General features: G+C 40.6%; 1 protein-coding gene across 1 annotated transcript; it reads left to right on the top strand.

Moving 5' to 3' along the window:
• The first annotated feature begins 1,252 nt into the window (after window positions 1-1,252).
• On the top strand, window positions 1,253-22,866 carry LOC124117779 (arylsulfatase I-like). Its single transcript, XM_046479788.2, has 14 exons — window positions 1,253-1,404; window positions 4,226-4,337; window positions 6,163-6,214; window positions 7,973-8,076; window positions 9,080-9,186; window positions 11,153-11,217; window positions 11,899-12,000; window positions 12,736-12,799; window positions 13,276-13,373; window positions 14,830-14,969; window positions 16,009-16,067; window positions 18,565-18,676; window positions 20,467-20,603; window positions 22,411-22,866. The coding sequence occupies exons 1-14, from the start codon at window positions 1,302-1,304 to the stop codon at window positions 22,593-22,595; spliced, it is 1,440 nt and encodes a 479-aa protein (XP_046335744.1). The 5' UTR covers window positions 1,253-1,301; the 3' UTR covers window positions 22,596-22,866.
• The last annotated feature ends 905 nt before the right edge of the window (window positions 22,867-23,771 follow it).

The following is a 23,771-nucleotide window of genomic DNA, read 5'->3' as shown; positions in this document are numbered from 1 at the left end:
ACTTCGTAACTTATTCTCAAGGTCGTCACAAAAACGTTATTATATTGGGGACAAATCAACCTGTTTAACATTTCAACTTTTAGACTCTTGTGCAGACGGTCCTCCTGTTTATCCCCTATGCTGGTGACTCAGATTCAGTTTAAGGTACACCGAGCTGCAACCATACTCAGTTTACCCCGTCCAACAAGACGTAGCAATTTATATACATTTGTTTAAAAGGATACCACTTTATGAGTTTTAATGAAAGCATTAATGGCACTTACGGGGAACTGACACGCCCACTATATCATTAACCCCCTCCCATCTACGCTTGAATCAATGTGTTTGTACCATGACGCTCGTTAACTGCACTAACATCAGTGGGTGAAGGATATGAAACCATGTGATGGGATACACAGATACACACCTTCACACACGTCATCGCCTACGCACCTTCACACACGTCATCGCATACACACCTTCACACACGTCATCGCTTATACACCTTCACACACGTCATCGCATACACACTTTCACGCACGTCATCGCTTATACACCTTCACACACGTCATCGCTTACACACCTTCACACGTCATCGCTTACACACCTTCACATACGTCATCGCTTACACACCTTCACACACGTCATCGCTTACACACCTTCACACGTCATCGCTTACACACCTTCACACACGTCATCGCTTACACACCTTCACACACGTCATCGCTTACACACCTTCACACACGTCATCGCTTACACACCTTCACACGTCATCGATTACACACCTTCACACACGTCATCGCTTACACACCTTCACACATGTCATCGCTTACACACCTTCACACATGTCATCGCTTACACACCTTCACACACGTCATCGCATACACACTTTCACACACGTCATCGCTTACACACCTTCACACACGTCATCGCTTACACACCTTCACACGTCATCGCTTACACACCTTCACACACGTCATCGCTTACACACCTTCACACACGTCATCGCTTACACACCTTCACACACGTCAACGCTTACACGTTCAGTTGTTATGTTTTAGATAGATTACATCTCATTAATTTCTGAGCTATCGTTTTAAAGGTGACAACCCATCTGTCCTTGGGCTTGTTGTGACAGTAGTTCAAACCTTTTTAATCATCACCCCATTATCGTGGATCACGAATAGCATGTGTTTCGTTCCCACTTATTCGATAAAAATCTTACATCTGTTTCACGCCCCTGTGAGCAAACAACGTCACTATGGGCCTGCTCAGTCGCCTGTAGTATATAACTGGATCGTCCAGGCGAGGCAGTCGCCATAATGACAGCAATGTTGAAGTTGTGTTGGCTCGTCGTTTGCTCCGCACTGAGCGTCAGCTCTGCGAACCCTCCTCATATAGTGTTGATTGTTGCTGATGATTTGGGTAAGTATATCCAAATAGTCATAACGATATCATGTTGTAACAATTATACAAAACTATTTACAGGATCGTTGTGTAATGTATTTGATTTAATACTACGCATGACTCAATATGTGTGTATTCATGAAGACATCAGGTCGTAACGACGTATTGTACAAGATAGGTGTGTATTGTTTTCCGTTTAAATGTTTGCTGTTTACTTTAAACTCATCTACCAAATATAAACCTCTTTAACTCGAAGTTCTCGGGGATAACAAATGTTTGTAGTTCACTTTGCCCGAGATATTTGAAATATAGGGAATAATATGTCTCGATTATCTGCCGAAACAGTATCCATTGGGCGTGAAGGTAAAATAGTGATGAGACTTATATGAATGGAACGCTGACACTCAGTGAGGACACCAGGGGTTCACGAAAAGGGTAACCCACTGCTGTGCTGGTACGTAATAGGCTAAAGGATTCTCCCGAGTCTATCAAGGTACATATTATATACAGAACTTTAATCGAGTTAAAGTAGTTCCATGTCACCGTATGTCATGATCAAAGAATGCTGTATTGGTCCCTTTGGTTGTGTCACCGTGTGATTAATTGGTCCACAGGGTGTGTCGTCTATTAAGTCATATTCACATCTGAAAATATATCAACAATTGGTTTAGTCATGGCGTTGTCCCAGATTTACGTTCAGTACACCGATTACCTGGTACGCAACACCTCCACCCCATCCACTACTCCCACCCCGAATTGTTGTATTCGTCTTTGTAATGGACCTTTTGATAGCGGGATTAAAGACAGATGATTAAATGGGTCTAATGTGCGTCATCAGTTCTTACTTCCGATGCCCTTTATTGGCCACAGTTAACAGATTAATAGAATTTTATTCGATATAATAAAATTAGGAGGGAGTCATTTTATTATATTTCATATTTTTAAAAAGTATTCAAATACAAAACGTCAAGGCCTGAGAACAACCAGACCCGATTATCCGCCGGAAGAAATTCCATTGTGCGTCAAGCGCAAAATAGCGATGAAAATACTGATAGCCCCCGCAACAGTAATCTGTACATGTACTGTCGACGGAGTCGTGGGAAGCATGACTGTTTGTCATATGACTAGAATATGGTTTTATTCATCCTGTAAATAAACCAGGCAGCGACCGTAGCGATTGTATTTGTCTGCTGGTCCTTGGAGAATGTAACATAGAGTGAGTCGATATTTACGGTCCATGTCGTGAGGCAGAAACATGTCATAGTTACATTATTTTGGCCTTTCGATGTTGAATGTCCAACATTGTATATACTTTAGGTGTTGTTTGGGGGAAGATCGAGATTCCTTTTGTTTGAGATTTATTACCATTGGAATGACTGTCAAGGTAAAAGAACAAGGCTTAAGTGAAGTTCTGTCGAAGCAACAAAGTGTTAGTGAAGTTCTGTAGAGGCAACAGAGTTTAAGTGACGTTCTCTGGAGGCAACAGAATTTATATGAAGTTTTGGAGAGGCAAGAACGTTTAAGTGACGTTCTCTGAAGTCAACAAAGTTTAAGTGACGTTCTGTAGAGGCAACAGAGTTTAAGTGACGTTCTGTAGAGGCAACATAGTTTAAGTGAAGTTCTGTAGAGGCAAAAGAGTTTTAAGTGACGTTTTTGGAGAGGCAACAAAGATACAAAGAAGGTCTGCAGAGGCAACAAAGTAAAGAAAAAGTCAACTCCAGGAGTCTCGAATATCTACCGAAACAAATTCCATTTGGCTTAAAAGGCAGTGCTGCGCGTTTCTGTATAGATAGGAATATTATTTATATTTATGTAACTTTAATGGTAGCTGTCCCCTGCTTAAGGGTCATTTTGAAGGGAGTTTACCGAGATGCACATGACTTCACATCGACGGTACGTATTAATAATACCAATAGGAGGACTTGGGTGCAGTCAAATGCTAGTGGTTTTTTTCCCCAAATTATAGGTTGACTGCATGACTAGACACGTACTTGACGTAAAGATAAACTGAAAGTGGCATTCGTTACGACAGGGTGTATCCAATACTACTCACTGAGTTGGGTTTCATGTTTCTTTTAACAAAGATTTCCAGCAATATCACGACGGGGGACACCAGAAGTGGGCTCCACATAGTGTATCCATGTGGGAAATCGAACCCGGACCTTGGGCGTTAGGAGAGAAAGCTTTAACCACTAGGCAAACCCACCGCCTCACAGGCTCTTTATTATAGAAGGTGTTGATTCAGGGACAGCACAGAAGCTGAAATTGACGTCGCGGCTGTGGTTACGTCTTTTGTGTTTTCTGTCATTCATTACGTCAAAAGACTTAGAGAAATCATAGCCGTTAAAACAAGAATAAAAAGAGAGGGAGTGACCTGGTAATTAGGAGAACTAGGTCATAACCTGCGACCACCTTTGGGTAATGTACCTGTAAAAGGGATGAGTGAGTAGATGTTTATGCCGCATTTGTCACTTTCAGTCAAATAATAATAAGTAGCCCATTCTTTTATATCAGTTCGAGCCATCTTGAATAGAACCAAATTCGCTCAACTTTTGTATAAAAGTTTATTTGAAGAAAGTTATTGATAACTGTTTTGCAGCACAGTCAACATTGTGGTATAGTTCACAAAGGCATAATAAGCCTTCTATTTTGACTGAAGACAACCTAGTTCTAAGCAGAAATCAGCTGGCAACATTATAGAGACACTTGGGCGAATGACGTATAAACACACCTTGGCATAACATCACTACGACCTTCGGTACATATATGTACATGATAACAATGATGATAGTTTCATTTCACAACGTTTTTTATTGATGGCGCTTTTTTTCATTTGAAGGCTGGAATGACGTCAGCTGGAACAACCCCGACATTTCGACCCCAAACCTGCAGGATCTGGCTAGCCAGGGCGTCATCCTCAACTCATCCTACGTCATGCCTGTGTGCTCTCCGTAAGTTGGGAACTATAATTAAATCAAACATTGTACCCATGTGGGGAATCGATCCTGCGGCGAATACTGCGGCATCCAGGATGTGTGTGAAAAGATATATGGCTAGCCATCGTATTTGGTGAACAAGATGATGGGTAGAGCCCGAAGTTTCAGATCACGAGGGCGAAAATATTGTTTCTTCTGTTCAACAGATGTACATTTAGCACACATATAGGTCACAATATTCAAGTAACACTAGATAAACAGACACGGCAAGTTTATAGTTATTTCGATGGCCATGCTCCCTCCTGTATGTTGCCTGTAACGTCCTGCCCGTAGAGCGAATGTTCAGTGGTTCGATCCCCCTGCGCCTCCTACCATTAGACCACGGAGGTGGTCCGTAAACCAGCTGAATACATCCTGGTTTTACGTTAAAAGAACATGGTGGAGGAATGTTGTGTTGTGGCAACAAATGTATATCTTGAAGCAGTAACAATAGCAGGTTTGGGGGATTTGTCGTTTTTATTATAATGAATATGGAAAGGGTTTTGTCACTTTTATCATCTTTGTGATGATTACTGAAAAGGTTGTGTTGCTTTTCCTATTATGATTATTGAAAGTGTTTTGTCGCTTTTATCATTATGATTATGGAAATGTTTTATTTATCATGATTAATATCATGATAATGATAAACGTTTAGCCGCTTTTTTATATTATTATTATCATCAATATTAGCATAATGTACAGATTAAAATACAAAATACAGCTAAGAGGGTTTGGGTGATCCTGGCAGTCAGGCTGGTTAGGCTCATCATCAGTTCAGGGCCCTTGCCCCCTCTACACGCAGCCCAAAAAGCGAATGGAACTTCTCCCAGGGAGCGCTACCTAGTCAAACTTTTCGGAGAATGTGAAGACTCCCAAACACTGCAGCCTTCTGCATTACCCAGATTGTCAGAAGGGCTGTGTTCCTGGTAGCAAACCCGGGTACTCTCCCAATGTCAGTCATCAGATTGGGAGGTACCAAACCTAAAGCACCGAGAACAATGGGGAGGCTGACAACTTGGTACTTGGGATGCATGCGTGACATTTCGAACACCAGGTCTGAATATTGGCCATGTTTTTCCTGAATCTTGTCAATCACATTGGTGTCAAAAGTGACAGAAAATTCAATAATATAAATAATTTCATTGGATTTTAAAAAGGACAAGATCAGGTTTGTTGGCCTGGATACGTCTGAGGCTGTATACGGGCCTATTCAAAATACTTTTGTATTTATCATATCGCCCTCTACATATTCCGGGTCGTACCATGGATGGACCTCTGTGTCAAAACCACAAGCATGGCGAGGACGGTAATAAAATGATTGCGCCACTCCATCATGTGGCTTAAGATACTGTGTTTGTGCCAAAGCTGGGCATCCACTAACAATGTGTTGGACATTCTCATTAAATTCATTACATAATCTACATTTCATATTTAGATTTTGATGCAAAATCACACATTGATGGTTTCGAGTGGGAAGTGACTGGTCCTGAGCAGCAAACAGAAAGCCTTCTGTTTCACTTTTCAGGCCAGTCCATCTCATCCAAGCGAAGGACCCTGCAGGGTTGCTGATCTTCTCAACACACTGCACATTGACTGGATGCAGTGGTCGATCAGATCAGATCAGATCAGATAGCATCTCCTTGAGTTTGGGCCGATTTGATATTCGATTGGTCGACTTTTATTAGGATTTGTCATTTAGAAAAGAAATATATTACATGACATGTGATTACGGAAAGGGTCGCTTTTATTCATCTTGAGAAATCAGTGTTTATTCATTATCCAGTAATTTGTGATGTTTCAGAACAAGGGGTGCCCTTCTCACTGGCTATTACCCATATCATCTTGGACTACAGGTAGGTTATAAACAACCTCGCGTACAGATATGTAGGCTGACGGGTGGTATACCAGGCAAAGACATTTTGTTATTTGTTTTTTAAGTCGCCTTGAACGCAAACTGGGTGGTAAGCCCGAAATGATATACTACTCAAAAGATGAGACATTAACTTTAGTCATATGATCATATAGTCAAAATCGTGTGCTCTTACACTTCTTTTGAATAGTATAGTTCACCACTTTTATTTGACCAATGAGCACGGATATGGTGCTGACAAATAAAGGATGAGAAAGGGGGGAAGTCTGGGATTCGAACTAGGCCACCTTGACGTCATAGTCGTTGAGTGTTCAGGGTCAAATCTATTTTAATCAAAGCTTTAACTCCGCCGATGCGATCCCCTCTGCGTGATAATCGGAGGATACCTCCATGGGAGGTCGCGTCATGTGAACCCTGAGCGACTCGACTATCCAATCAAAATGAAGGTTGCGTGAGTTCTTGAACCAATCGCATGTCATCTTCCTTAAATGATTCGGCTTCATTTCTTTACAACCTCGATTCGGAAATTTCGATATGAGTTTAAAGCAAACCCCCCAGAACACAGATATACACACAATAGTACACCCTTTAGGTTGAATATGCCTTGGCGCTAAAAAAACCCTACAATATTAAAAAATGAATGACGAATGGGAGTTGTTTATTGTACGGTAAATAACGACCACGAGTCGTTTATTTCGTATATGGAACAGTATGTACAGCCTCTTTTTGGATGATGATAAGCCTTAATAAAATCTATCCGTAATTTATGATCCCCTCAATAGAAACCGACCTCGGCTATGTCGGAAAAGTCCATTTTATGAACAGGTGGGTAACGTTTGGTATTTCCCGCATAATCTCACAATCCTCACGTCGATTATCTGTACCTTTCCTCCCAATACCGATTGCCATATTTTTTGCACTTTTAGATGCGATCGTTCGGCCATTGCGTATATCTACATTGCCCAACTCACTAGACGCGTCCCTCTAAAAAATAATGTCGTCCAATATACGACGTCATCAAGTTGCGAGCGCAAGTTCGAATCTCCAGAAATGACGTCATAATACAACAATGTTTTATTTTATTATTATTATGCTTTCGGATTCCCCGATTATAATTCGCTTTCGATATATCTAAATCAGATATGCTGATCTAACTGCTTCGTTCACACACACAGGTAAGTCGCTAATAAGCTGAATGGAAGCATCCCCCAAAGAAGGTTACGTCAGATCTTCACACAGTGACATCGTATAAGAAGGTGAAACGATCTGATATTAATCAGATTAGATCAGGGTACGTGTTCACAAATCTGTCGTAGCTGTGCGACTGGCGTAAATCCTGGTCCTTAACCTAGACCAATGGCACCACCATGTGCGCTTAGTGAATGTTGACTGCGGACGTGACCAACTGATTTTTCAAATCCTTTGACGTTCGTTATATCCGTAGTTGATCTTACACAGCAGTCGACGTTCAGTTATGCCTCAACTGTTTCAATGAACTATATGTTTTATTGTGATCAAATCCCGGACAATTGCCGAACAGTGAATGAGCATGGTTTTAGCAACATTCCAACAACGGCGAGGGACACAAGAAAAGGGCTTCACACATTGCATCCATCATGGTCGGGAATCGAATCCGGGTCTTCGGTGTGACGAGCTTTAACCAGTAGGCTACCCACCGTCATTAAATGAGGAATAAAGATTGTTTGAACTGTATGCTAAGACTTAACCTTATTTGTTTCAGCATGGAATTATCAAAGGTGACACCCCCTCGTTTTTGACAACAACTAAGAGTACGGTCTCTGAGAAACTGCACGATAACGGCTACACCACACACATGGTCGGCAAGTAAGTAGACGAGCACCTGGATGAGGCTCATTTCTGTCTAATTTGTTGTGTATTCGGAGATCGGGACTTGCGTTGAGTGAGTTGGGTTTAACGCCGCTTTGAGTAGTATCAGACGTGTCAGCTTTATGTGGGAGGAAAGCCCGAAGTGATGCAGGTCACAGACAGACGTTAAAACCGTTAATCGAACCCACGATCTGGGAGGTTTCGGGCACATTAAAGGGACACAACTCTGCAAATCGAACCGTTGCGACTTAGATAACTGGGCCACACTTGAATCTTCCATGCCGGGATTACACAGCTACGGTATTTTGGTCACCAGATTTTTTTATGAATAGAACGGCGTCAGCCTCTTCAGGATACATCGGAATACAAAATTAACAACTGTCATCATCGTCCCCGGCATTTCGGAATAAGTCAACGCATATCATTCTACATTTGTATTTTATTGTTTCATTAGCGGGTGTCTAAAGGTTGCACCAGGTGCGCGTTTATAGGGCCGACCATTTGAGAGTCATAGGTGGTTGCGGGTGTCTGTTTTGGTTCTGAGACATTTCATATGGCGGGGAACTTTGATGTTCTGCAGGAACATTATCTTGTAAGAGCACTCGAGGCATAAAACCTAATCACAATGTGAAAGTACAAAATAACAACAGAAAGCGATTATTTAAACGTCTCAGTATCTGAACTCATGAATATTCAAACATAAGGATTAGTTTTACATGATGCGAAATTGTAGTAATCATATTAATTCTTGTCATCAATGTAAAATATGCATCTGGTTCGTTAACCTCATAGTTCCTTGCTTTTAATTTCACAAACAAAGAGGAATTGCGAAACGAAAGAAATATGATCTTGGTTTGTTTTTTTAAAAACTGGATTATCACTAAACTTTAATAAAGTCATTAGTCAGTAGAAATCTCTGGGTTTGTTCCCTTGTTTTAAATGACCTAACCACCACAACTTTTTTTGTCGCCGATGACTAACCTGACTACCCTTCTGTCAGGTGGCACCTCGGGATGTGCAACTGGACTTACACCCCTACGTATCGAGGGTTCGACACTTCCGGAGGGCTTCTCGGTGGTTCGGCTGGACATTATGACCATATGAATGGTAATGTGAGACATGGAACCTTTTTATCTCGAACTCCTATATCTCGATATTAATTTAAGACGATTTAACATTATTCTCATCCGAATGCCAAATAGCATTTGGATCTTATATGGACATTTCGTTTGTCTCGATCTACGGAGAACCTGACATAATTTCTACGGATTTCCAGGACTTAAAGAGGTATCACTGCATGTAAATAAGTATATTTATTGTTTATTTTAATGCGCCATATGAGCAGGATGGTGAGTGATTTGTATTTTACGCCGCCTTGAACAGTATTCAGTTATTTCACGGCGTGTAAGCTCAGTGTGTGAGGAGAGCCCGAAATAATGTAGGTCTTAGATGTTGGTTGGTTTGTTGGTTTGTTGTTTTACGCCGCACTCAGCAATATTCCACCTCGTTGGTGATCTCATCATGAGCGAGGGTATTGTGCTGGGAAATCGCGATGATTATAATCAGGACGAACCTGGAATTCGAACCCACTTTTGTAGGTCCGTGTCACGGTTAACTCTGCAAAGCGAATTACGGCTCCTTCAACTACTGGGCCACCCGTGCACCCATGAACAAGATATTGAAATGGGATCTTGCTCTACAATATCTGGCATAATCGAGAATCACAGTTAAATGGGAACCTAACACACAGTTACAAAGTTGTTCCCTTTCTATTTACTATGAGTATACGTTGTCCAGCATATTTGGCTATTATTTCAATTCAGATAAACTTATTAGATAGTTGACAAATTAAATATAATGTATTTTAATATATCTGTTCAAATTGCCATACAAACAATTATACAAGCGCATAATCTCAGGAAGGGGATTGATAATGTACATATGAAATATATTGGACAAAATATTAATCGATCGTGGAAGCAAGATTGACGCTATGCGACAGATAAATGGTTGAGTGGAACATCTGTGTTTATTGTTTACCTACCTATTCACACGACAAAGAGATACACATGGGTTTATATATGTGTCACTCCTCTATACATGAAACATATTGCCTTAATGATGTGCATTATCAGTCGGATAAGTGCAAACAGCTGTATGTGGTAATAATAAAAACAGTCCCAGAGCGTGTCCTTCCGGTAATCTACAGCCATGACTTCATTAACGGTATCTTAACGGTAGTCATTGTCCGGTGAAATGAACGAACAAGACACTTAATAACGGGACATCTGTCACATTGTTCTATTTATCGTTCTGCACAAAGGTACTTTGTTCCACGGTCCTGAAGCTACAAGTCCTTGTTTGAGAATGGGATTTCCAATGGTCTAACGATTTGTGAATCGATGCCCGAATATGACATGATTGTCACAGATTGGATTGAAATAAATAATCACCTTGCAAGATCTTTATTCACTTCCCCTGTACACTGTAGAGTTGTCATCTGGACTATACTACTTTTCCCAGCCGCATCGAAGGGTAAAGAATATTATCAAGCCACTAAAAGCAATCGAGAAGACTTCTATTCTTGCCACTTCAAAGAAAAACCGTAGCCCTAAGTCTTGTTACGGATATGACTTAGGTCAGGTCTCAGATTTAAGTGTAACTTTTTCCATTTCTTAAATTTTAATCACTCGAAAAATATTTATAAATAAAGCTCCATGGGCTATGATAAGACTGGGGACACCAGGTATGTGTTACATAGGCGTATTAGTTCCCATATAGAAAACTGACCCCGGTATTTTGGTGTGACTACATGGATCCTAAGTGCATATAAAGAGAGAGGGGCTTTATTACATAGAAAACAGAATTTAATCAGAAAATGGTATCCTGTGGTGTGACGAACGCTTTGACGACCATGCTACCCCACTAAATGGTCAGACATAATGATACTGAAGTAGGGAGGATGCATGCTGAAAGTAAAATAATGATGCATTATAGTTAGTTTAACTACTAGGCTACCGCGCTGTCCCTTTGTTTTTGTTGAAACGGAATGAAAATTATCATTGTATTCCAGGTAACGGTTTTGATTTCCGTATCAACACAACCGTCGACCACTCTTATGATGGCATACATTCTACGGTAAGTTAAGATACTGAATACAACAGACTAAAAATCATTAAGTAATCATTTCTTCCTAACATAAACAAAACATAACATGACACAAAGCGACCAGAGTACCTGTCCCTTCTTGAGGCTTTCTAGGATTCTTCTAGGTAACATTAACTTCCATGTTATTCACTACTGTATGAACAAACACTCTAATTCTCATGTGGTCTGTGGCGGAGGGGAGTGATAACGCTGTTTTCTTGTTTGCATGCTTCGCTTTTTTCATTCTTGGCTTTTCACGACAACAGTGTGAAATATTAGTTTATATATAAAATTACGTACATGCAGTATATATTTGAATACAATTTGAATTTGAGGTTGGGTGAAATGGGGTTTAACGTCGCGTACAAGATTATTTGAACTTATATAGCGAAGCGCATGCACGTGCACAGTGACTGCTATTAAAAAATACTTCTACTAACGCCACTACTTCTACTACTATTTCTACTACTACTGCCGCTACTACTACTACTACTACTACTACTACTACTACTACTACTACTACTACTACTGCAATGTCTACCACTACCACTTCTAGAACTACAGAGACTGTTATTACCACTACTTCTACTGTCGCCACGACTACTACTACTACTACTACTACTACTACTACTACTACTACTAAAGAGTACAGCTTCTTCTCTTTATTTCCAGGAGGCGTATACTGACATAGCCATAAACGCCATCAACGGCCAGGACCCCGACAAGCCCATGTTCCTGTACCTCGCCTACCAGGCCGCACACACGCCCCTCGAGGTGAGCTACTGTACACTCTCTGATAGTGGACACACTCTGATTACCGTAAATACTCTGATTACTGTACACAGTGTTTAATGTACACCCCCTGATGCTGAACACACTCTGATTACTGTACACCTTTTTCACTGAACACAAACTGATTACTGAACATTCTCTGATACTGAACACACAATGATTACTGTACACACTCTTATTACCGTTCACACGCTGATTACTGTACAGACTGATTACCGTACATTCACAGATTATCGTAATTATACTGAATACATACACACACTGATTCTTGTACACGCTCTGATTACTGTACAGACGCTCATTGTTCACAAGCTGATTACTGTACACACAGAGATTAGTTTACATACGCCGTATACTGTACACATTCACAACTGTACTTACACTGATGAATATACATACACTGGTTACTGTATACTGAGCACCCTGAAATGTTTTTTTTGGTTTTTTTATCATTAATACACTGATATGTGCCGTGCTACGATATACATAGAAGTTTATATACTAGAGCAATTTAACTTCGGTAGAACCGTAATATGTACGTTCAAAGGACAAATATCATTACATGTTTAATACCATTGTTTGATAGTGTATATGCTTTGATACTAATATGAATGTAAGATCACGTAATATTTGATTATTATACTTTTTTTCATATTTTACTTGTTGAATAACGACGGCAGTATGTCCGCGTGAATGACTTGCGTCCTCTTTGTGCAGACGGATCCTGCATATGAGGCTCAGTACAGCAGCGTCGTCAACGATAACCGTCGTATTTACAGCGGTAAGATAAACATTTCCACACAGCGGTCGTCAAGTCTAAAATCACAGTTTGTCAATTCCACTGCGGTTGAGGTTTGTGAGAGTGCCGAGACCCACAGTGCATCCCTTTCAGTGGGTGGGTGAGTGAGTTGAGTGGGGGTGGGATGGGGTGAGGTAAGGTAAGGTAAGGTGCGTGCGTGCGTGCGTGCGTGAGTGAGTGAGTGAGTGAGTGAGTGAGTGAGTGAGTGAGTGAGTGAGTTTAGTTTAGTTTAGTTACCCCTGAAACATGGTCTTTGAATGGAGACACCACACCATACGTTTTCTGATTCAGTTTTCACAACTGAAAGTGGCAAGTACAGAGAAGATAAATCTCTCTTCAGAGAGGATAATACATCAGAACTTCGTAAATCGGTGATGTTTCTCTACTGACGACCTGCTGGTATGACAACCAATCGTTATGGTCATCGCTCTATTTAAGCTGTCACCCCCTATTTGCAGGTATGGTAACCCAGATGGACGATTCCGTTGGTCGGATAAGGAAAGCTCTCGAGGACAAGGGATTCCTGGACAATTTAGTGCTTGTGTTCATTTCAGACGTACGTATACCGAGGGAGCTAGAATTATTGTAATTATGCAAATTCAAGACTCATCTACAGACATGTTTTAATTGTGAGAGAAGAATGACTAAGTTGGAACTTCGTCTTCTGTTAAAGATTAGTAAGTAATGTTTTACGCTGCTTTTAGCCAAATTCCAGAATTCTCATGACGGGGTACATCAGAAATAGGTTCCACACGTTGTACCCATGTGGGGAATCGAACCCAGGCCTTCGGTGTGACGAGCGAACGTTTTGACCACACCACCCCTGCTGTGAATAGTGTGTCCGTTATATAACGGTAAACAACGTTGGTGAAACCCACGAACACGGGTATAGTGCGTGCACTCAAGGTAAAACCTAGTCGATACACGTCATAAATCTTACGTTTTTAGATGACTTGAATTATGAACCTTATGAGGAGAAAAACCTGCTGTGCTTTGAACTTTGAGGTAGTCTAACGGTAGATTAGATACCTCTTTTCTTAATTGGGAACCGAGCTCTAAATACGTTTATCTCCCATGCTACTATGGCGACAAGAACCATTTTTACGGTTCTCCTTTGGGAATATTAATTACACATGGGTAAATAGGTCGCCTATCTTAGACCATTCAAATGAGAGGTCACAGGTTGTGAAAACCTTAACTAATGTTACTTCTGTTTAAACATGGGTTACCCAATACATAGTCATTTTTCAAATGAAGTGAAAACATAACCCTCCATAAATATAAAGTTAATTCGCTATATACATTGTGTATTCCTAACACGTGATATTAACCATCCCAAAATACACAAGTGTGATAACCTCTTTATCATACTATAAAGTCATTCTTAAATTCTGTCGTCGAAAAACCTGTTCTCATCTCTCACTAACGGTACCTAAACATTGCAAGTTTTCATGCAATGTACGCATTGATATACCTTACGTCAGAAGGTCAGTAATTGCCCTTTATCAAAGGGAAGTGACTCTAGCTTTTTCTGTCCCACGTCACCATTGTTTAAGGTCTGTCTGTTCTGGCATTACGTTACGATAATAAATTTGGAATATTGTACTATTATTTTTATATTGATAAAATTAGGCCCAGTAATTTGTCCAGATCCTTGATGGTTAATTAATTCTGACTCGATCACCGACAGAGAAGGGCGACGCCATGTTTGTTTGTAAACACTGAAAGTAGTTCCTACCCGGCCTTATATAAGCATATTTATCTGTAAATGGATACCGTATCCATCCTTTTGTTTTATCTTGCCGAAAGCCCTACCCATTACATGATAGATCGAGTTATCCGTATTTCGAGAGAATCGAAGTACGAATATAAGAGCACAATCCTAATAAGGTTGCTGCAGGTGCATTTACATTGTCCTGAGATATATGTAAACAGAGTTTTAACACCAGTGAAACATATGCATGGAACCGCTGCTAAGTATGTATCACACTTTTGTTTGTTATCTCAAACAGAATGGAGGAGACGTTAACAATGGCGGAAACAACTACCCCCTAAGGGGGAGCAAGTCCACCTACTGGGAGGGTGGGGTGAGGACCCCGGCGTTCGTCTACAGTAAGACTCATCTAGACGTCACGGGATACACCCAGTCAAAGTGAGTACTGGCCTAGGTTCCATATCGATGAGTTTAATCTATAAATTAAAGATAGTCATTAAGTCAAACTAAAAGGCTGGAAGACGCACAGTAACACGTGACCTCAATACGTCACAGTGGAATTCTCTGCCTTCAAACCTTCTCGATGGCTATGTGTACATCATGATATAATATTTTGTGACCCTTGACCAAGACTCATGGTACACAATTTTGGAGAGAAAGGAGTGAGCGATCGTGAATGTGTTTTAGGCGGCAGTCAGTCACAGTGATTGATATCATGAGCAACGCTCCACGCCGTCGGTATACGACGGCCAGGACACATTGAAATCACCAAGTCGTCGGTAATACGACAAGCATGGAGTGATGTGTACCTATCCAGCTCGGGGCTGAGAATAAATCATTTTGACATTCCTTTAACATAATCAGTTTCTAATATTAACCGTCAACGTCACCTAGCCGTGATTGGCTGCAGTACTGTTAGTGCGGCTTGAAACAATATTCACTCAGTCGCCAGTGTTAGTTCAACACAAAATCTATACATTATAAGATTAACATGTTTTAAGTTTATATTTAATAAAAGACGTCTATCAGCGCTTGCATCTGGTCGAACTAATTGTATTGTTTTATTAATAATAAATACTTACTTCAGAAAGAAAAAAAAACCTTAAACGAATGATGGAAAATGAACAGACGTCTTTAAATCACACGTTTCTTTGTATGTACGGTGGCCCATAAGGGACATGGAGTCTGTTTTTCAATATTTTGATATTTCACTTACTGTTATCGTAACCTTTTGCAAATTAACACGATTTGTCATACAAACATGTGATAAATCACGTATAAAGAAGATATTGAATCGCTGAAAAGTGAAGCGAAATTGTCAAAAACTAAAATGAAAATGTAAGTGAAATATCAAAATATTGAAAAACAGACTCCATGTCCCTTATGCGCAACCGTACTTATGGGCCACCCTATTGTGCATGTAGATTTTATTTGGTAGATATAATCTCACTGAAAGACATTCATGTTTCGTGCACAGCTTCCTGCACGCAGTCGACTGGTACCCAACGCTCTTGGAGGTCGCTGGAGTTTCACAAAGTAAGATAAGAGATATTTTAAAGAGAATCTTGTCATATTTCATCACAAGTCAGTAAACAGTAGAAAGGACATGTCCATATAGTTTAAAGTCCTCTCTGGGATTTAAAAGCCACATGACAATGAACCGGAAAAGCAGTTAAAACCATAAAGAGTTTTCCAAGCTGTTAAACTTGGATCGTGAATGTTCAAACACATAGGGGTCACAGGATCAGAGATATCCGGGTCTTGTTTATTACTGTTGGACGCTCGCACCACATTAATTTATCTTATTACTCAAGCATTTATCCATTTCATAAACCTATGACTAAAATCAGGTATGCCATACCCCAATGGCATAAGTATGCAAATTATATGGCCGGAAACAGTACTTTCTTCACTTGTGCACGTGAACTGGTGTTTATACAAACAACGGAACAGCATGGCATGTGTTTGTAACGGGTGCCGACGGTGGGGCAGGATACGATCACCTTTTCGCAAACACATGGTGTCATCAATCTTTGAAATGTTTTCTTAAAAACATGCTCATGATATAGTGGGAATCGTACTGTCGACTCTGCTTTTGGCAGAGATTTCTTTTGAATATGGAAAGGTTTTGTCGCTTTTTTTTATCATGTTGTTGTTGGAGACATCGTTTTAATGGATACAAGGACAGCGATACAGTGCTAACAGTTTTTACAAAATGCCATGAAAGGTTACCATGGTGACATAGTGATTGTATCTAAGCCCGAGGTGACTGCGACAGGCGCAGTTTGTAGATACCATGTCCATTGCCGATTTTTTGACGAATGATGAAGAGCTGTTTTACTTCGTCAAACACATTAGGATGCCTAAATCTTGCGACCAATGGTTTATCGGAAACTCAAGACGACTTACACGTGTTGTTAACATCCATTTACTAGGACTAGGTTGACATTTGCCACATTAAAACCATTGGTAATGGATCCTTGATATTACCCAATTGACAGCCATCCGTCTATTGGATATACCACTATCTGTCTAGTCCTGCACCATGACTGTGGAATATATTTATTTTATGAAAAAAATCTAGAAACGCATACAAAAGTCTTGCCAGCTCTAGCTAGTAATCAGCAAAGGGGATTTTTTAATTTTTAGAGTCAAGAAGGGTATTGTGTAATATACGATTTCAGAGACTAAATGTTAGACTACAATCTGTCTTGCCACATCCAATGTAACCATCAAATGCTTATTAAAGCAACTACGTTAAACATTCGTTGCCTCGAACCTTTTACATGTACCGCATAATGTACGGACGATTCCATATCTATCAGGCGAAACTATTGGTTTTGTAAAGCGAGTGAGTGAGTTGGGTTTTACCGCGCTTTGAACAATATCTCAGTGGGGACACCATGGCATGTGTTTTACACTGTAAAATATGTGTTCAGATCCTAAACACAAACATAAACGCGTTCTTTGTCCCATAATTTTGACACGTTTTTTCCTAAACATGTTTGGGATTGTGTTTAACAGCTAAACGTGATTAGGGTCTAAATGTGGCAAAGACCAGTATATCCCTCTTCTTGAAATTCATTGTAGGTAATTTAAAAAAAGGTGGCGCTTTCTTTACGTTTTTAGTGTTGTATAGGGATATAGACGTTTGGAATAAGGTTAAAAAGCTAGGGGTCTATCGTAGTAAATCAGATATACGTTCATTGTCATCTCCCGTTTCCGGTATGATGTAAATACTATTAGTCACACCACTATTTAAACTTGTGTGGAATGCGAACATTCATCTTCATGCCACCACCTGTGTTACGGAGACTGGTGTCGTCACAAATGTCATTTTTCGAAGTCACCATTAACTTTGCTTGGTTTATTTGTACATGTTTATGTTGATATTGTGCCAAGTTCGCTGTAAGCCCTGGCGGATTTATGTGTTATGCAGGTGCATTTGAATCTAATTTGCGCGTCTAATTGCACTTTATATTATATCTATTGTTCATGATATTTGACTTAACGCCCTATGAAATTCACTATATTTAAACAAGTTTAAATTCTTAACATATTTAGATGATTAGGATAATACACAATAAGTGCATTTTGCCGTAAACATGTTTAAATTATCAACGTGTTTAAACTCTAAACGTGTTGAGAATTTAAACATGTTCAGATAATGGGGATGTTCTGTTTAGGTGGTGCTAGTCTGTGAGACGATAGCTCATTTTCATGTGTTTAGACCCTAAACGTGTTTATATAGAACACACAAAAAGAGTATTCCGTTTAGACCTAAACATGTCTTGTATTTGCTTACACTTGTTACTATACAGTGTGCACGTGAAAAGAGTGACAAAAACCTTTCCTTTTAACCACGAGTGGAATCGAACCCGGGCCTTTGGTGTGACTAGCGAACGATTTAACCACGAAGCTACTCCACCAAGGAATGGCTGTCATAAAAAAGTAAAAAACGACCACCTGTTTTGATTCCATAACAAGACTACCTTGAAATACTGCAATGCCATGTCTGCCCCGTGTGTTTCAGGCGACAACATCGACGGTGTGAGTCAGTGGGATATGATCAAGAGCCAGGGCGCGTCAGCCAGAACAGAGTTTGTCTACAATATTGACGAGATCAAGAACACTGCAGCCATCAGGTTAGTGCGCCGTGAGTGAGTGAGCGCCACATCCTCAATAGCTCAGTCATTTTGTGACTTTAATATGTTATTTAAGAAATACACGATGAGTGGGATTTGTTTATCATACAATAAAACATTGCAGGGAGAATAAACCATGGGGTGTTTTATTGTACGATAAGCAACCACGGGTCGTTTATTACTTGTATAAGATATCAACATCACCCTCCTAAGGATGCTGATAAAATGTACATGCTTTACAAACATTTACCCAATTTTTTAAAATGATGACTCCCTGAATTGAACCCGCCCTCGGAAATGTCGGACAAGTCCATTTTACGAACAGGTTGATTAAGTTTGGTGTTATCCGCATATTCTCACAATCCTCACGTCGATTATCTGTACCTTTTCTCCTAATACTGATTGTCATATCTCTCCCATTTTTGGATGCGATTGTTCGGCCACTGCATGTAGCTGCGTATCCCAGCTACATCTATGGTGAAGCTTACGAGACACTTCCCTCTAAAACATAACGATATGACGTTATCAAGTTGCGAGCGCATATTCGAATCACCAGAAATGACGTCATGATAGAACAATGTTTTCTCGTGAAATAAATCACGCTTCGTTCTTTGCGATTTATCGCGTAACCATCTTATATACAGTACGATAACTACCATTATATCACAGTATTGCTTTTAGATATATTTTACTGATATCATCAAATCAGTTGACCATATCACTAAATGAAATACCGATATTAGTAATATAAACAAATTATATAGATTGGTAATATGACGATAACACACTTCTATCAATGGAATCTAAACTGATCTCTTTTAAATACGAACTAATGAGTGAGTTGAGTTGAGTTTTACGTCGTTTCAGAAATATTTCAGCAATATCACGGCGTGCGAAATGGGCTTTACTCATTGAGTGAGTGTGTGAGTATGGTTTTACGCCGCTTTTAGCAATATTCCAGCAATATCACGGCGGGGGACACCAGAAATGTGCTTCACACATTGTACACATGTGGGTAATCGAACCCGGGTCTTCGGCGTGACGAGCGAACGCTTTAACGACTAGGCTACACCACCGCCCCTACTCTTTGAGCTAAAGGTGACAAAACCCTTTTCATAATGTTCGCAAAAAGGTGAGCGTATCCTGCCTCATCGGTGGCATCCGTCACAAACACATGCAAAGTAAAGTCAAGTGTTCACCTGTACAAAAACGGTAACAAATGGTACATGTCAAAATAGGCCAGGAATTGCAGACAGGGTAACAACAAGTACCATCTTGTAACGTCTTTTGGATGACGCGGCCGGGGATCGAACCGCGGACCTTTCGCTCTCCGGGCGAACGCTCTACCACTGGACAACGGAGGTGGTCATACATAGAAAGAGCATCGTTATGAAATGTAGACACCAAAAGTTAGAGCTGCTGGAAATCGCTTGACATAAAGTGACAGTTGATTATTGGAATGTTGAAGTTATCCCTTTCGTCATACGGACTTGTGGAAAGAGTTTTGTCAGTCTGAATCTTTATGCGTAGGTCTAAATATGAAACAGATGAGGCGGTCTCACTGGTCTCCTATATTTCTAGTTCAGGTGGGTAAATCAGTGGAAGGGAATTGGCTATTTGACCTCAAAATAACATTATTCTCGACACAAAGATGGTTAGAAAGTTGAAGTTATCTCTCTGAATCTTTATGCATAGATGTACTAATGCTTGGAAGCGAACCGGTGTGGCGGGCGAACCACTGGGCTACCCCACCGCCTTATGTATAATGACTCATCTTGCTGTTCTGACAGGGTCGGGTCCTACAAGCTGACCAAAGGGAGCCCTGGTAGCAAAAGTGACATCTACGACGTCCCACTCACCAACAGACGCCGGCGAGCCGTGAGAAACAGAGCGACATCGGTTAAATATCGTCTCTTTGACATCGACGGTAACGGAAATACCATGTTTCCTCTTTTAATATGCCTCGCCCTAAAATGCATATGTTGAGTGAAATAATCTGTCACCCTCAAAACGTAGACATCCATTCACATTGTTCCATAATTCACGAGGATGCAAACCATGTAAAGTTCACAAACTCACACAAAATGTACATGGAATGATTACTGAAATCAATATAACGTCCATGAACGCACGCAGAGCCTTAAAGTGAAAGTGCAACGTTTTCTTTTTATGCCTATGTTTTACATATGCCTTATGTTAACACAAATATCAATTGCATGACACAGTCATTTCTAAACGTGCCCAATTAGTATCCTCGTGATGGACATCGTCATCAGAGGGATGCAAGACTTGTTTGATGCTGATCCCGAAAGCTTACCAATAACACAAATCTACCTGACACCAGGAACTAATGGGGTCCATGGCGTTGGCAAATGTTAGCTAAACAACAGTAGATGATTGGAGAGCGCATCGTTATCCCTTCATTTACGTGACCAAAAGCGGTATCCACGGCCAAATAAATAACAGCGACAAAACCCTTTGCATTTACATAAGAGATCTCTGCAAAAAGCAGAGTCGATTGTACGATTCCGACTATATCATAATAATGTGTTTATGAATCACATCAAATAGTTATGATAACAGATGTTCGAGAAAAGATGAGTTTATCCTGTCCCATCGGTGACAGCCATCACAAACACATACAAAGGCAAGTCAACTGTTCAACTTAAATAACACGGGACGTATGGTACAAGTCAAAATAGGGAATTGCAACGGACATTATTCTTGTCACTGATTTACTGAGGCCTTGAATGTTGTAAGCTTAATCAAACTTCTGAGCAAGAGTCAAGCTTGTCATCCGATGGCACGGATGGCCAAGTGACCTCAGTGCCGCAATAAAATGTACAGAGTTGCATCCCTTAATTTGTCAGAAGGTTGTCAGAAGGTTATGCGTGCTTCTGTGTTTCACCCAAGTGGTAAGCGTGTAAGACCTGACTCACTCCGGACATTCCCCCTCATTAAGCTGGTACGATGTGGTGTTACTGAAATACTGTTCAAAGTGGCGTTAGAGCAAACACGCTCACTTTATCCAAGTTAATGGTTGGTTGTTGGTTGGTTTGTTGTTTACCGCCGCAATCAGCAATATTCCAGCTATATGACGGCGGTCTGTAAATAATCTGGACCAGACAATCCAGTGATTAATATCATGAGCATCGATCCACGCAATTGGGATCGATGACATGCATCAACCAAGTCAGCGAGCCTGACCACCCGATCCCGTTAGTTACCTCTTACGACAAGCATAGTCGCCTTTTACAGGAAGCATGGGTTGCTGAAGACCTATTCTACCCCGGATCTTCACGGGTCACACGTTAATGGAAATAGGGGAAACATATATACCTGGGCGCGTCCCACGCTGCAGTTGAATTACGACGCTGCTTTGTCAAATATGACTACAGCATCAGGAGCCTCGGATGTTTACAACGGATCCTGAATATGGATAGCGTTTTGATGGGTGACAGCAACGAAGGCAAATGACCATTTGTCATGACCATGTCACCCCAGCAATTAATTTACCTGCATAATACCCATCGGTCATATAAGGTATATATAGATAAATATGTGTTTGTATTCCATTTATATCACGGCGTGTCAGCTTAATGTGGGAGGAAAGCTCGAATGGTCAATGGCCAGTGCATCCTTCTCCATGTAACCCTAACTGTAACATACGTACTTTCTGTCCACTGGCAGAAAAGCGATACCATAGTTAATGTCAATCGCCTTGTGTATTGCAGCCGATCCGACTGAAAGCAGAGACTTGTCGAGGAGGCTCCCGGACCTGGTGGATCAGCTGAAGGCCAAACTAGATACCTTGAGTGCCACATTTACCCCTGCCCACGTCCCAGCCGCTGACTCTAACGGTAAACCCAGGAACTGGGGAGGGGTGTGGACACCAGGATGGTGCGCTGGTGACCTGTAGTCGCTGATAAATGACCACTGACAACTACACTGAAGCTCCAAAACATTCCTATCTGAATACACTTTATACACTTAACAACTTAACATTGTACCAGAATGGAACTAGCGCTCGCTGCAAGATGTACATGTACCCGCTGAATCGCTCAATTTCAGAGTCCTTAAAAAGGTTTTCTTTTTAACAGTGATTTTATTTCGCGCTTAAATCAGCAAGATTATTGTCTTCTGTTGTTACTGGTTGATCAAGTTCTTGAATAAACTATTAATACCTATCATTTAACATTTCATTTTTGTTCTGCCTCTGTCACAAGAAAATAATGATTGCGACATATTCATACACATACATAAGGACATACAAAGATGGCCAAATGTTCAAACACCTATATAAGGACATACAAAGCTGGCCAAATGCTCAAGCACCTATATAAGGACATACAAAGATGGCGACATTTTCAAACACCTACAAGAGGACATACAAAGATGGCTACATGTTCAAACGCCTACAAAAGGCATACAATGATGACGACCTAACAAAGACATTTTTTAAAAAACCTTAATAGCGACATGTGCAAACACCTACAAAGAAATAAAATGATAGCGACATGTTCTTTACACCTATATGTTCAAAAGTCTACTGTCAGTTTTGATCTGCCAAACTACTTGGGCCCGGATGCCATCTAACCTTTACCAGCTTTGTCTTCATCGGACACTACTCGTGGGGATTCCGGATAAGATTGTAGGTCCCCAGGAACCTATGTTCTCGATGGATCGGGAGTTCCGGCTCGCTGACTTGGTTGATGCATGACATCGTATCCTAATTGCGTAGTTCGATGCCCATGGCTTGTCAATCACTGGAAAGTCAGACCCGATTTTTTACAGACCGCCGTCATACAGCTGGCTGTATATATTGTAGAGTGCGGCGTTATATAACACACATACAAACAAACAAACTTCAATGGCCACATGCCTTGAATAGCATAGGCATGATGTAGCCATTTTACGTTCTCTTCAACCGGTAAAACAGTGCCATTAATATGAAATCCTGGAAGGGACATTGTAGCGTTCTCGTCCCCATAAAAACAAATATAAAGTGTCCAAATTAAGCAAAGCGCGACAACGCAACAATGACCCTTCTAGGATTCCATACATTAGCGATGCAGGGGTGTGTGAGTGAATGTTG

Source organism: Haliotis rufescens, unplaced genomic scaffold (assembly GCF_023055435.1).
Source record: "Haliotis rufescens isolate VD_foot unplaced genomic scaffold, xgHalRufe1.0.p SCAF_6, whole genome shotgun sequence".
Taxonomy (NCBI): domain Eukaryota; kingdom Metazoa; phylum Mollusca; class Gastropoda; order Lepetellida; family Haliotidae; genus Haliotis; species Haliotis rufescens.
This window is presented reverse-complemented; position numbering and strand designations above follow the sequence as displayed.